The sequence below is a fragment of the Panthera onca genome, chromosome Y (assembly GCF_046562875.1).
Source record: "Panthera onca isolate mPanOnc1 chromosome Y, mPanOnc1 haplotype 2, whole genome shotgun sequence".
Lineage (NCBI taxonomy): Eukaryota > Metazoa > Chordata > Mammalia > Carnivora > Felidae > Panthera > Panthera onca.
Window position 1 is genome coordinate 20,594,124 of NC_138358.1, and position 16,252 is coordinate 20,610,375.

General features: G+C 38.7%; 1 protein-coding gene across 1 annotated transcript in view; it reads left to right on the forward strand.

Moving 5' to 3' along the window:
- LOC145715072 (cullin-4B-like) overlaps positions 1 to 16,252 on the forward strand; it is a 137,637-nt gene that overhangs the window by 36,932 nt on the left and 84,453 nt on the right. The window contains 3 exon segments of the mRNA XM_081794656.1: positions 12,401 to 12,593; positions 13,392 to 13,496; positions 13,967 to 14,077. Of these exon segments, the coding sequence (XP_081650782.1) occupies positions 12,401 to 12,593; positions 13,392 to 13,496; positions 13,967 to 14,077 (409 nt within the window).

The following is a 16,252-nucleotide window of genomic DNA, read 5'->3' on the forward strand; positions in this document are numbered from 1 at the left end:
TGCATTGATCTGCTCTACAGTTTTTTTAGATTCTATATTGTTTATTTCTGCTCTGATATTTATTATGTCTCCTCTTCTGCGGGGTTTGGAGTGCCTTTGCTGTTCTGCTTCTTGTTTCTTGAGGTATGCTGTTAGATTTTGTATTTGGGATTTTTCCTGTTTCTTGCGAGAGGCCTGGATTGCAATGTATTTTCCTCTCAGGACTGCCTTCACTGCATCCCAAAGCATTTTGATTGTTGTATTTTCATTTTCATTTGTTTCCGTATATTTTTCAGTTCCTTCTCTAATTGCCTGGTTGACCCATTCATTCTTTAGTAGGGTGTTCTTTAACCTCCATGCTTTTGCAGGTTTTCCAGACTTTTTCTTATGGTTGATTTCAAGTTTCCTAGCATTATGATCTGAAAGTGTGCATGGTATGATCTTTATACTTACTAAGGACTGTGTTGTGACCCAGTATGTGATGTATCTTGGAGAAAGTTCCATGTGCACTCGAGAAAAAAGTATATTCTGTTGCTTTGGAATGCAGAGTTCTAAATATATCTGTCAAGTCCATCTGATTCAATGTATCATTCAGGGCCCTTTTTTCTTTCTGATCCTGTGTAGATGATCAATCCATTGTTGTATGTGGGGTATTAAAATCCCCCTGCCATTATCACATTCTTATCAATAAGCTTGCTTATGTTTGTGATTCATTGTTTTAGATACTTGGGGGCTCCAGAATTTGGTGCATAGACATTTACAATTGTTAGGTCTTCCTTATGTATAGACCCTGTAATTATTATATAATGCCCTTCTTCATCTCTTCTTGCAGGTTTCAATTTAATGTCTAGTTTTTCTGATATAAGTATGGCTACTCATGCTTTCTTTTGACTTCCAGTAGCATGATAGTTCTCCATCTTTCAATGTCACTTCAATCTGAAGGTGTCCTCAGGCCTAAAATGAGTCTCTTGTAGATAGCAAATAGATGGGTCTTGTTGGTTTTTGTTTTTTTTTTATCCATTCTGATACCCTGTGTTTTTCCATACATTCAGTGTTATTTTTGAAAGATACGGGTTTAGAGTCATTGTGTTACTGGTAGGTTTCATGCTTGTGGTGGAGTCTCTGGTCCTTTGTGGTCCTTGCCACATTTCACTTACCGACTCCCCCTTAGGATCTCTTGTAGGGCTGGTTTAGTGGTGATGCATTCCTTCATTTTTTGTTTGTTTGTTTGGGAAAACCTTTATATCTCCTTCTATTCTGAGTGACAGACTTTCTGGATAAAGATTCTTGGCTGCATATTTTTTTCTGTTCATCACATTGAAGATTTCCTGCCATTCCTTTCTGGCCTGCCAAGTTTCGGTAGACAGATCAGTCACGAGTTTTATCGGTCTCTCTTTATATGTTAGAGCATGTTTATTCCTAGCTGCTTTCAGAATTTTCTCTTTATCCTTGTATTTTGCCAGTTTTACTGTGATATGTTGCGCAGAAGATCAATTTAAGTTATGTCTGAAGTGGGTTCTCTGTGCCTGTTGGATTTCAATGCCTGTTTCCTTCCCCCGATCAAGGAAGCCTCAGCTATGATTTGTTCAAGGACACCTTCAGCCCCTTTCTCTCTCTTCTTCTTCTTCTGGAATTCCTATGATATGGCTATTGTTCCATTTGATTGCATCACTTAGTTCTCTAATTCTCCCCTCATAATCCTGGATTTTTTCTCTCTCTCTCTTTTTCTCAACTTTCTCCTTTTCCATAATTTTATCTTCTACTTCCCCTTTTCTCCCCTCTGTCTTCAGTCTGCTCTGTGGCTGCCTCCCTTGTGTTTTACACTTCATTTAGAGCATTTTTAATTCCTCATGACTATATTTTAGTCCCTTGATCTCTGTAACAATAGATTCTCTGCTGTCTTCTCTGCTCTTTTCAAGCTAGCAATATTTATGACTGTTATTCTAAATTCTTGTTCAGTTATGTTGCTTAAGTCGGTTTTGATCAATTCATTAGCCGTCTCTACCTCCAGGAATATCTTTTTAGGAGAATTCTTCTGTTTCCTCATTTGGGGTATTTTACTGTCCCTTATGCATTTTAAAAGCTTGTTGTGTGCTCTGCACCTGCGAGCACTGCTATGTTAAAGGAGGGTCATACACTGTCCAGGGTCTGGCCCTTCAGGAGGTGTTTTCTGGAGATTGTTACTCGCTCTGTGTTGTTGTGACTTTGGTTATTTTATTACCCTACTGATAGTGATATTTTAAACCCTACACCAGGCGTGCTTTGATTTGTTCCTTTGAGTAACCTATAAAGGAAAACAGACAAACAGGAGACAAAACCACTCAAGCACAGAAGAAACAAACAAACAGCACAAAGAAACAAATAAGAACAAAAAACTAAAGACTGAAAAAACAAACTGAAAATGACCCACTAGAATTAAATTAGAGAGTGGAGGCGTTGATGATGGAAGAGCACATACAAGAAGAGAAATGATAGGAGTGTGGGAAGAAGAAAAACTAAACGTTGACTAGGCAGAGAGACTAAAAGGCTTAATCCATAGAGAGAAAGGAAAATAAAGGAGGAGGCAGGGAAACGAAACGAAGATAGTTACCCAGACAGAGAAACTATATGGCTTGATTATTCCAGAGAGAGAGAAAGAAATGTAAAGAAGGACGTGTAGAACATGTATCAAGACAATGGATTAAATATGTCTGTTTAGACAAACCAATAAACAGAGTAACCAGCCTAGGGGAGGGAAGAGATAAGGAGGAGAAATGGAGGTGGGGGGAGAATATATCTTAAATACCCAGAATTGATCTAGAGTTAATCCAGGCAGTGTTGAAGTGCTTGTCGGGGGGAGTTTTCCACAGGGTCTGTGCCGCTCTGGTGGTTACCCAGTGCTGAGGAGTGTGGTTTGGTATAATCGGGACCCAGCTCCCTCCACTGTGGGCCCCAGGGGTGATCCTTGAGGCCCTGCCTTGATGGTGGTGGTGGCGGGGCGGGGGGGGGGTGGGGAATGGCAATCCCCCAGTCTCTTCTCCAGGGACCAGACTCAGTGGACTTTGTTTGAGTCCTCCTTACTGTGCCGCTGGCATAGATGGGGCGGTCCTTCTTGCTCCACTAACTCCCCCGACCCTGTGCTTGGCTAGGATTCAAAGTCCTGCTTCCCTGCGCTCTGGCACTGGGGGAGCGCCTCTCAGTGTGCTCCAATATGTGGCTCCAGCTGGGTTTGTGCCGCCACGCTTCAGGGAGGACTGCTTTTTCCTACTGCGGACTGAGCCACCGCCCTTGCAGACTCAGGCAGACACAGGCAGGCTTTGTCTTTACCACAGCACTCCAGGGAGACAGCCGCCTTTTCCTACTGCAGACTGTGTCCTCAGCCTAGCCACTGAGCCTGGGGGTGGCAGCTGCAGGCAGGCTTTGTACTATCGCTCAGCCCTCCAGGGAGGGAACCACTTGGTCCCAGCTGGGGACTGAGCCCCTGATTAACCACCACACCCAGGCCTTGGCTGCCCTCCTCCCCCTGTCCGGGAACAGGGAGCCAGACCCAGTCCGAAGAAAACCCCACATTTAGAGATCAGATCCCTCTCCATCTCAGTCTGAGGTCTTTCTCCTGTCTGGATATGGTCCTACACTTCCCTAGCTGCTCTTTCCTTTCCCTTTGTCTCTCCGCAGAAGGGGGTCCCTCCCCTCCATGCCCACGTGGGCTTTTTTTTTTATCTCCCTCAGTTCACAGTCACCCACATGTTTTTCTCCAACTTTCAAATTTTCTTCCTGGTAGATTCAGCCTCTTTTCCTCCAGGCTTTGGTGTTCAAAGTCCCTCGGCTTGTGCACTTCTTTGTTTGAGAGTCGCAGGAAGTATGGATCTGCCTACTTCTCCACCATGTTGTCCCCTCCTCCCCTAAGCCATTGATTCTTTAGGATGTTCTTTAATCTCCAAGTTTTGTGGTTGCACCAAATTTTCCTTGTGGTGGATTTTGTGTTTCATACTGTTGGGATCTGAAAAATATGCATGGTCTTAACTCGGTATTTTTTTTTTTTTTGTATCTCATGAAGGCTGATTTGTAACCCATTATGTAATCTGTTCTACAGAATGTTCCATGTGCACTTGAAAAGAATGTGTACTTTGCTCCTTTAGGATGAAATATTCTGAATGTATCTGTTAAGTCCATCTAGCCCAGTGTGTTATTCAAAGCCATTGTTTCCTTCATTTTCTGCTTGGATCATCTGTCCATTGATGTAGGTTGAGTGTTAAAATCCCCTCCAATTACGGTGCTTTTCTCAACGAGTTTCTTATATTTGTAATTAAAATTTACATATTTGGGTGCTGTCACACTGGTGGCATAAATATTTACAATTGTTAGGTCTTCTTGATGAATGGTACCTTAATTATAATTCACTTCATCTCTTTTTATAGTTTTTGTTTTAAGATCTAGTTTGACATAAGTACGCCTACTCCAGCTTTCTTTTAATGACCATTAGCTTGATACGTGGTTCTCCAGTCCCCTTCTTTCAGTGTGTAGGTGTCTTCAGGAGCAAAATGAGTCTCTTGTAGGCAGTATACAGATGGGTCTTGTTTTTTTATCCATTCTGATAGCATACGTGTTTTTATTGGAGCATTTTGGTCCATTTACATCTAGAATAATTATTGAAAGGTATCAATTTAGTGTCATTGTGTTACTCATAGAAGTGTTATTTTTGTGATGATCTCTGTTCCTTTGTAGTCTTTGTTGATTTGGTCTTTTTATTTTGTTTTGATTTGTTTTTTCTCCATTCAGAGTCCCCCTTAAAATTTCTTGCAGGGCTGATTTAGTGGTTCACAAACTCATTTAAGTTTTTGTTTTTATGGGAAACTCTGTATCTCTCCTATTCTGAATGACAGTTTTGCTGTATAAAGAATATCTGGTATTCAGCACATTTAATGTATCCTTTTACTCGTTTCTCGTCTTCCATGTTTCTGTGACATACCTGCTGGGAACCTGATATGTCTTCCCATGTAGGTTAAACACTTTTCCCCTTGCTGCTTTCAAATTGTTGTCTTATATTTTGTGATTTTGACTATGATATGCATTTGTAATGGTCAGTTTTCCTTGAATGTAATGGGAGTTCTTGGTGCTTCTTGGATTTTTATGTCTGTCCTCCAGATTAGGGAAGTGTTCAGATACAATTTGCTCCTATAAACCTTCTGCCCATTTTCCTGTCTCTTCATCTTCTGGGACTCCTATGATTCAGATGTCATTCCTTTCTTAATAAGTTATTGGTTTCTCCAAGTCTTTGTAGTGATCTTTTGGTTTTGTTTACCTTTTTTCCCTGCTTAATTATTTTCCATAATTTTATCTTCTGTATGCTGTTTTGCTTCATCCATTCTCGGCTGTCACGGCATTCATTTGAGATTGCATCTTGGTTAGCGAATTTTTAGTTTTGGGCTGCCTAGGTTTTAGTTCTTTTATTTCTGCATTAAGGGATTGTCCTGTGTTCTATGCGTTTGTTTTTGTTTTTTTTTTCGACTCAGCTCGTATTCATATTATCATGATTTTAAAATCTAGTTCAGACATTTTACTTATACGTGTATTGATTAAATCCCTGCCACCATTTTTTTCCTGTTCTTTTTTGGGGGTGAATTCCTGCGTCTTGTCATTTTAGAGGAAGAAAAAATTTAATAAAATAAAAAATTTAAATTAAAAATTTAAACACGAAATAAATAAAGGAATCTAGATCCTAGGTGTGTTTTGGTCTTCTTGTTGAGGAAAGCTTAATAGGATAGAGTAAAAAAAGAAAGGGAAAAAGTTAAAAAATTAAAAACTAAAAAAAAAATTAAATAATAGAGTAGAATAAAAATTTTAAAAATAAAAAATAACTTGTTTCTGATATAGAAATAGAAAAATAACACAAACAAAAACAGAAGGAAAGAAAATCAACAAATAAATGAAACAGCAAACAGCAAGAAACCTGAATGAAGTTACATCTAGTTTCCCTGGTGCAGAACACTATAGTCCGTAGTCTAATAAGAAGGTAGAAGGAATTTGTGCTGGTCTTCTTGAGGATGTATATGGAGAGCAGTTAGCAGGGCTTGGTATAACAGCTCTGTTCTCCACTTGATGGCACTGCTTAGCCTACTGGGCTTGATCTGTGTGTGAGTTTTCACATGCTCTAGAGGAGAAAAATGGCTTTATTCAGTTGCCTAGTCTCTGGAAGGCAAACTTCACGCTCTCACATCCCACAGTCAAGCATCCTTCCTCTGTCTGGTGCTTTTGTCCACTCCCCACCTCTACTCTGGGTCCAAGATACCTGCCTGCCAGGTGGTGTCTCCTTCCAGACTTCTATCTCAGATGGGGCTGTGTTGAAAACCCCACAGTTCAGAGACCCTGGTGGCTCTGGGGTCTGTTTGTACTGATTCTCTGGGGCAGTTCCCTTTGAGCAATGGCCAGTACCCTGGCTCAATGACAAGACACTCATGTGATTGTGCAGCAGTGGATATTTAGAGTTAATGGCATATTCACAACATACAGCTGGTGCCCGTTTTCACCGCACTCTGGTATCTTTGTTCCAATACCAGCAAATGTGGCTGCTCTCCAGGGTCTGCTGGGACTTTTGCTTATGGGGAGGCTGTATGGCTTCTACCAAATGTCCTCCAAGCAGGGGTGCCACTTTTCCCCGTGTGGCACGTGGACCCATCAGACCCCTCTGTCTACTCGTGGACGTTCTCACCAGAGCACTGCCAGGTACTTTCTCACCAGAGCACTGCCAGGTATTAAGCTTCAAACCTCAGACACTGTGCTCCACTGTTTATAGAATCCTGTGGTATTGAAACCCTCTCATTTCTCTCCATCAGTGGTTTTGGGAAACAGAATATTGGTCCAGTCCTCTCTGAGTTTTTTCACTCATTTTTTTCTCTTCAGCTACTTTCGGGCGGGGGGGTGGGGGTGGTTTTCTTGCATGATCCTGATATGCTACGCTGTCCCCTTTTCTCTTTTCTCCCTTCCTTCCACATAGGAGACTCTGTGGCATCTCTCCGCTGGTTAATCTCTCCATACAATGTACCTGCTAAGTCCTCTGTCTCAAATTATGCAGACTATTGCATTAATCCTCAGATCAATGCCGTAGGTGTTCAAAATGGTTTGATGCTCATCTTTGATGCTCATCTAGCTGCATTGCATGGATGAGACAGGGTGTGTTGGTGTAGGAGCTGCTTTGGAGGAATGCCTGCTACGTGAGGAAGGTTGGATGGAGTGGATCTACAGTGGAACTTGGAAGCAGGGGAACCAGATGGCAGGGGAACTCTTTCCCTCGGAGGCAGGGGAACTCTTTCTGATAGAAAGATAGGTGCAGAGTGTTCACACTAGTTCCTATAAATGTCTGTGTATCTCGACCGGGGAATGGGAAAGAAATGGCATCTGTTAACACTTACGTTCCTGGCATAGCATCCTAAAATTTCTGCTCCACTCCCAGGACGTATTCTGAGGTTAGTAAATAAATCTCCTTCACATATACCTCAGGCTCTTTCAGAAGTCCTGCTTCTGTGCTATATCTTATCCAGGTTATTGTTTATACTTGCTCTTCAAGATAGAGACTCAGTTTCTTTCTTTCTTAGAGAAAAAGAGAGCATGAGTGAGGTGAGAAGCAGAGGAAGAGAGAGAATTTAAGCAGGCTCCACAGTTAGTGCTGAGCCTGACACAGGACTCAGTCTCATGACCTCAGAGATCATGGCCTAAGCCAAAATCAAGAGTCAGATGCCCAACCAGCTGAGTCACAAAGGCACAGCAGACTCAATTTATTGCTACTTTCTGGCTCTCCTGTAACTGAGACGACTGATTTTTAAAAATACCTGGAGTTAAGCCCATGTACATAGTAGCTAAAAGTTGAGATCCAGTGGCTTTCAAAGCTACAAGTTATAGTGAGTTATCTTCTAGTGCAGGTCTCCTGTGCTGTGGGTGCCTAGTATGTGCCTGCTCTTCTTCCTTCTCCATGCTTATGGTGTTCTTCCATTTTTTGGTTAGTCTCACCAGAGGTTTGGTCCTAATAAAGTCTTCGTTCTCCTATGTTTTCTGCTTTGGCCTCATCTGTGATAAACTGGAAAATATTTATGCCAGTCTTTGTGTAATTTTCAGATTAGTTCCACTGATGTGGCTGTTTTCTTGGTGTGTCTTTGGGGTGAGGTGAGCTGGGGATCCTCCTACTCCACCATCTTCCCAGGACTCTCACAGATTGTTTCTTATGCTTGATTGAATGTGTTGTTTAAACTCTCTGCTGAATTTTTCAAAGCAGTAATTGCATTCCTTAGCTCTAGGTGTTCTAGTTTGGTTTTAAAATCATTTCTCTATTTGTGTTGATTCTCCCATTTATGTAATTTTTCCTGTTTTCATTCAACTTCATTAAAAACTTCCTGTGGTGTTGTCACATGCCCCTTGTTCCTTGTTCTTTTATTGTCGTGTGTGAGACCTGCGTATTTGAAAGTGATGAGCTCATACAAGGTTAACAAGTGTACTTTGGTGGGAAGATTTTTACCAGTCCATCTATATGAGGTTTCTGAACAGGCCAGCGTAGAACATCGATGGGTGATTAGGGCTACTTCTGGTGTGTCTGCTCAGGCAGGGTTACCACCAACACTGAGGACAGGCTGGACTTGCATCAGGGCACATCCATTGACTATTCCGAGGGCTGCTGAGATGCCTCTGTGGTTAGGCGAAAGACAGGATGTGCTCCTTTGCCAGGATTGGATTTACTGTGCGGCTACGTAGCGTTGTATGCTGGGCTTCATGATCAGGAGAGGCCACCAAGTGGGAATCCATTGTCAGGCAAGACCATTCGCTGGGCTCTCTACCTTTGCCACTGGTTGAGTGGGACCACCAGCTCTTTTACCTGGCTGAAGTGGTGTTTCAGATTGTGCACTGCATTAGGTGAGAGGAGTATTAGACCAGAGCCACTGTGTGTTGTTTTTCAGCAGAGTGGCTGACCAGTCTCCCAGATAAGATAGTTAGATTTAGGTTGGTGGCTAGCTTTGTGATTGGGCGGAGTCAAAGTCTGTGCCACATGGTCAAGTTTCCGGGATGACTGGGGCTTCAAGTTATAGTCTGTGGGTCAGTGGGCAGCTTGCCTGGTTTTCTGCCCAGAAGGGTCACAGACCCAGCTCCAAGCCAAACCAAATCACTGGTTGGTGACCTCAGCTGTACTCCTTACTCAGTTGCATTTGCTTGTGTGGGTGCTGTCTGGGATGCAATGCCTCTGCCATAATCTGACCTTTGATTATTGTGAGCTCTGTGTCCTTCTTTGTGACTAGCTTACACATGGTCCAGCCTTTACCATAGGTGGTCTGTCAGTGTTCCCTACACAGTAGTTTTCTTCCTGGGGCCACCCATGAATACTGGCAAAGCTAAGTGTCAGCCTTAAACTATCTTTTTACCACTGGAAAAACTAGGTCCAGAGTACATCTCTCAGTGTGGTACTATTCCGGCCTGGGGGAGGACAGTATGTATGTATAGTCAGTGTGAAATTGCTGACATTACTGTTTGATGCAGCTTTTCCCAGTTTTTGTGCTTCTAGAAAGGAGCACTTCAGACTCACCCAGGAGGTTCTAGGGTTTTCAAAAGTGTGTTCTTGTGTTGCCAAGTTTTCTTCTCAAAATTTTCTATAGAATAGACTAGACTGTTGCTTGTTAATCCATGTTTTTATGTGGAGAGACCGGGGTCCAGGACCACCTATTCCAGAGTGTTGCTGATTTCATTATCATTTATCAGTTTTGTTTATATTTGCTGTGAAGCATTCGGTTTTATGATCCTGACTTTTCATTTCAGTTTTCATTTCCTTTCATTTTCTTGATTTTATCTTTTGATTTGTTTCTTCTGTACTTCCCATGCTAGTTTTGTTTAGTTTTCTCTCCTTTTTCTGGTTCCTTGAACCGTAAAGCTAGCGATTTGATTTGAGGTCTTTCTCATGTAAGCATATATGGATGTAAATTTCTCTCTCTTGCATCGTTTTATAAATTTTGGTATATGGTGTTGTAATTTTCATTTGTGTCTGTTTTCTGATTTCCTACGTGACTTGTTTGGCTGTTTAAGAATGTGTTTAATTTGCACATAATTGCAATTTTCCACTTTTTCTTTCTGAAAATCATTTCTGGTTTTGTCCCATTGTGGTGAGATAATATACTTTGTGTGATTTTAATCTTTTACATTTTATTGCAGATAGTTGTGTGGCCTAAAATCCTGAGAGTGTTCTGGGTGAATTTAAGAAAAATGTACATTCTGATGTTCTGTGGATTATTAATATATCTGTTAGGTCTAGTTTAAATGTTGTTTTGTTGTCTATTTTTTCTTTATGTTTGTCCACTTGTTATATCAGTTTATTAAAGCGGGCCAGTAAAGTATCCCACTATTGTACAACTTCCTCCCCCGTTTGTGTGAATTTTTGCTTCAGAAGGTTTAAAGCTCTATCTTAGAAATTGTTCTATTTCTTGACAAATTGACTCTTTTTTAAAAGTAATCTCTATACTCATTGTGGGGCTTGAACTAAAAGCCTGAGGTCAAGAGTCAGGTATTCTACAGACTAAGCCAGCCAGGCACCTCTAAACTGACCCTTTTTAAAATATAATATTTTTCTTTTTCTACTGTAACAAAGGCAAGTTTGTCTAATAGGGGTATAGCCACTGCAGCTCTCTTTTATTACGACTTGTGTGATATTACGACTTGTTCCTTCCTTTTTCTTTGAATATTATTTGTGTCTTTGGATCAAAAGGGAGTCCAAGTAGTAGATTAGGTTTTCAAAATTTGTTTCGCCAGTATCTACCTTTCAACTGGGGAGTTTATTCCATGTACACTTAATTATTGACAAGAAAGGCCTTCTGCCATTATAATGTTTGCTTTTTATGTGTCTTATGTGTATATAAAAGTTCTTTTATAAATGCCTTTTTATAGGCTTTTATAAAGGCTGTATAAAATTACAGCCTGACTTTACTGCTGACTTTTTCTAGTGCACTCCTTAGATTCATCTCTGATTTAATTGTCTGTGTATTTTAAAATTCTTTTGTTATTGATTGATTTGGGGATTGTAAGGAGAATCTTTTTTATTAAATATAGTTTGAAATTGGGGCGCCTGGGTGGCTCAGTCGTGGTTAAGCGGCCGACTTCGGCTCAGGTCACGATCTCGCGGTCCGTGAGTTCGAGCCCCGCATCGGGCTCTGTGCTGACAGCTCAGAGCCTGGAGCCTGTTTCAGATTCTGTGTCTCCCTCTCTCTCTGCCCCTCCCCTGTTCATGCTCTGTCTCTCTCTGTCTCAAAAATAAATAAACGTTAAAAAAATTAAAAATAATCAAAATCTCTAAAAAAATATATAGTTTGAAATAATAATGACTTAGGTGCAGTAGTATGCAAAAACTCTGCTGTATACAGTTCCATTCCTTCATGTTTATGCTTTTGTCTCACATTGAATCTCTACACATCCATGTTTATGAAAATAGGTTTACGTTCGTTGCTTAATACATTTGTCTCCTAAATCATATATAGTAACAAGGAATTATAATCTATACTTAGAAGAAACTGGCCTTTATATTTATGTGTGCTAATACATTTACAAATGTTTTTGTTCATTTTTAATATGTCTTCAAACTATTACCTGTTGTTCTTTTATTTCAACACTAAGAAATCCCATTAGTTTTTCTTAGAGGGCAGGTCTACTAGCAAAGAACTATCTCAGCATTTGTTTATCTTCTTATTTCCTAATTTTTCTTCACTATTAAAGAATGTTTTTTCTAGATATAGAATTTTTGGTGACAGTTTTTCCGCCCAGCACTTTAAAGAGGTTATCCTGTTGCCTCTTGACTTTCACACATATAATGGGGTTTATTACTATTGAGGATCCATTGAATTGCTTCTCTTAACTGCCTCTAAGAACATTTAGATGTTGAAGGTGAGATGTCAAGAAGTTGTGTTATTTCATAGTTTCTTTCTTCATTAAGTGTTTTCCCTAGTTTTAAGTTCCTGATTTTATTCCAGAATTTGGAAAATTTGATACTGACAAGTTTTGATAGCTTTATGATTCTTTTAATGCAATCCATTTTTGGTGATCCCTTTCACTTCCCTTTCTACCTCTTTTTTTTTTTTTTTTTTTTTTTGGTTTTTGTTTTGTGTATTTTCAGATACTTTTCTTCTGCTATATGTCCCTGTTACTCTATACACTCACCCTCCTTTTTGATTTATTAGGCACCATAGACTTGCATTTCTGATATGTTTCTAAATAATTCTCCACTCAGATGAACTTTTGATTTACATGTATTTATGTTGGCTTCGTTTCCAGATTATCTTGTCTTTATCTAGAAATGAATTTTTCTTTTGAGATTTACTGAATATTTGCATTTCTGAGATTTCCTTGTAAATGATGTAAAATTTTCTATTAAAGGTGTTTTACTTGCTGTGTAAATACAATAACCTGACTTACTTTTATTTTCCAGAAATTTGGTAGCAGCATAGTTATTAACCCTACGAAAGATAAGACAATGGTGCAAGAGCTTCTGGATTTTAAAGATAAGATAGATTTTATTATTGAAGCGTCTTTTCTGAAAAATGAGAAAATTATTGTTGCTATGAAAGGTGCTTTTGAAACGTTTATTAATAAAAGACCTAACAAACCAGCTGAGCTTCTAGGTATGGTTTTCAATTTTACGCAATATGTATTTTATTTTTTATTTTGTTGTTTTAAATTATGTAACAAGAGTTCAGTTTGACCTCCTGATTGGTCATAATGTTGCCAGATTGACTACCAATGTTTGTAATAAACTATTTCTCTCAACTTTAGCGTTCACAAGACTTTGTTCCTTTGTTTAATAGTAACCCAGCCCTTTGGAAGCTCATGTGTCTTTAGCGTCCTATAAAATTATCAGTTTCTCTTATCAGTAGATAAGACTCATTTTAAAATAAATGAAAGCTTTCCTTACTCTCATGAAACCTAATGATTTTATATTATAAGGGATATCTTTTTGCTGACATAAAAACTTGAAACACAGTATCAATTTGATTGTTCAAGAAACCTGAAACACATTATCAATTTGATTTTTCAAGAACAATAAATTATTTAGATGAGTACAATCAACATTTAATAAGTCCTTAAGACTTTGGGGTTAATATAATCTCAGTTTCATGCAATATCTCGCAATATTTTGTTTTTAAAAATAGATTAGGGGCATGGTAGTGAGGAAATGACTATATTGTAATATTTGATCATTGAGGTTATAGAAATATAAAAATATCAGTGTAGAACTTACAGGAAGTAATTTATCTTTTTCTGCCACTCATCTGTCCGTTAACTCATTTATTCATTTTTTGTTTCATGAAAATTAATGCACCTCACTCTGGGGGAAAGTATTTGCTTGAATAAATGGTTTTTGTTCATATACATATTTGAAAATATAGCATTACTTAGAAAATTATTTTTTTACATTTTAGCAAAGTATGTGGATTCAAAGCTCCGTACAGGTAACAAAGAAGCTACGGATGAAGAACTTGAAGAATTATTAGCTAAAGTGGTAATTTTATTTAGGTTTATTCATGGTGAGTAATTTGGTTTAAATGTCTATTTAAAAGTTTTAAAAAATGGTAACATTGGGGAAGTATAAAGCACTAAGTGCAAATCCCAACCTAAATTGAATTCAAATAATGTTTTCTGGTGGTAAAACTGATAACTTTAAAAAGCTAACAATTCAGTGGCAATAAGTACGTTCACATGATTGTGCAGCCATCACAATTACTTAATCTCAAAAATTTCAGTATAAACTCCATACACATTAAGCAGTCATTTGTCATTTCCTTCTTGCCTTCAGCTTCTGGAAACCAAAAATTTGACTGCTCTCTATATGAACTTAAGTGTTCCGAGATACTTTATATAAGTGCATTCAGATAATACGTAACCATCTGTTTCACTTGCTGTTTTCAGATGTATTGAATATAGTGTCTCATTTAATTTTCTGCCATTTTGCATTTTCCATCTTTGGCATTAAGGTGTTTTTCCTTAAATGTCACAGAGAAAGATGTTTCTGAAGCCTTCTACAAAAAAGATTTAGCAAAACGTCTCTTACTTGATAAGAGTGCTTCAGTTGATGCAGAAAAGTCAATGCTGTGCAAACTTAAACAAGGTGTGTGTCTTGACAGGTATATTGTTTGTTTCAGTCATATTTTTTGAGGGGGGGGGGCTTTTGTGCTTCATGAATCTGGGTGGAGAACTATGATTTCATTTCAGTGTTTACCTCTCATTTGGTAAGAGCTTGTTCTACACATCATTTTACAAACTACTAATTTAATGTGGTTATCCAAAAGTGTATGCACTCATTTGGCAGCTCTGTCATCATCCTTATGTGTTCCCACAGGCAGGTTATTTTAAGATTTGTATTTATAAATTTAGGATATTGGCTAAACTCTGGATAAGGTGGGATCATCTCACAAACATAAGTAAAAAGTAAGAGAAGCATGAAGATGTATAAAAAGGCAATTTAACCTAGTCAGAAAATTGAGGACAGTTTCTTTAAGGAAGCATGATTGAAATACAATGTGGAGATACAGAAATGTTGACGATGATAGCAGAAGTTAGTCCGTGCTAGAAAGAGTTTAGCAATTTGAAACGCTGGGGAATCAGAATAATCAGAGAAGAACACACAAGAGCTGTCATAAAGGCTAAACTGAAAAGTTAATAGGTGTAAGATTTTGCGTGACCTTGGAGACCTTGTCTGTGATAACTGTTTTGTACCCTGGAAGCAGGATTATTTAAACAATTTGAAATAAGTTGTAGAAGTACTAATTTCTTTGTTTTTTTCTTTGTATTTTTTTTCAGGTTTTTATTTAAATTTCAGTTAGTTCAAATACAGTGTAATAATAGTTTCAGGTGTACAATTTAGTGAGTCATAATTTCCATACAACACCCACGGCTCATCAAAATAAGTGTCCTTTTTAATCCCCATTACCCATTTAAGCCATCTCGCACCCACCTCCCCTTCCGGTAACCATCATTGTGTTCTCTATAGTGAAGAGTCTGATTTGCCATCCGTCTTTTTTTTCGTCTTCTATGTTTATCTGTTGTGTTTCTTAAATTCCACACACTAGTGAAATTATACAGTATTTGTCATTCTCTGACTTCATAATCCACTCTAGCTCCATACATGTTGCTGCAAATGGCAAAATTTCATTCATTTTGATTGCAGACCACCCCCCACACACACACACACGTGAAGGGGGTGGGGGGGGAGAGAGAGAGAGAGAGAGAGAGAGAGAGAGAGAGAGAGAGATCTTTATCCATTTATCTGTCAGTGGACATTTGGATGCTTTCCATAATTTGGCTATTGTTGATAGTGATGCTATAAATATAGGGGTTCAGGTATCCATTCAAATCAGTAGTTTTGTATCCTTTGGGTAAAACCTATTAGTACACTTGCTGGATCAAGGCAGTTCAGTTTTGAAGTTTTTGAGAACTTCCACACTAGTCTCCAGATAGACTGCACAAGTTTGCATTCCCATGAGCAGTGCGAGAGGGTTCCCTTTTCTCTGCATCCTCACCGATACCTGCTGGGTTTTGTTTTTTTTTTTTAGTTGTTAGTTTTAGCTATTATGACTGGTGTGAGGTGGTATCTCATTGTGGTCTTGCTTTGTATTTACCTGATGATGAGTGATGTTGAGCATCTTTTCCTGTGTATGTTAGACATAAGGATGTCATCTTTGGAAAAATGTAGATTCCTGTCTTTTACCTGTTTTTTAACTGAGCTGTTTTTCTGGTGTTGGGTTGTATAAGTTCTTTATGTATTTTGAATACTCACTGTTTAGCATGCATGTATTTTTGCTAACATTTTTCCCGTTCCATAGAATGGAAATGGGAAATTCTGATTTCCCATTGGAAATGCTGATTATTCCCTTCACTGTTCAGAATGTTTTTTTTCTGTATGAAGGTCCAATAATTTATTTTGCTTTTGTTTCCTTTATTTCTGGAGACATATCTAGTAAGAAGTTGCTATGGCTGAGGTCAAAGGGTTTGCTGCTTGTGTTTTTTTTTTCTCTAGGATTTTGATGGTTTCATGTCTCATGTAGATCTTTCATCCATTTTGAACTTATTTTTGTGCATGGTGTAATAAAGTAGTCCAGTCTCACTCATTTACTTGATGCTGTCCAGTTTTAACAACACTACTTGTGGAAGAGATTGTTTTTTCCCCATTGGATAGTATTTCCTGCTGTGTCAAAGACAGTTGACCATGTACTTGTGGGGTATATTTCTGGGTTTTCTGTGGTGTTTCATTAATACATGTGTCGGGGTTTTTTTGTTGTTGTTG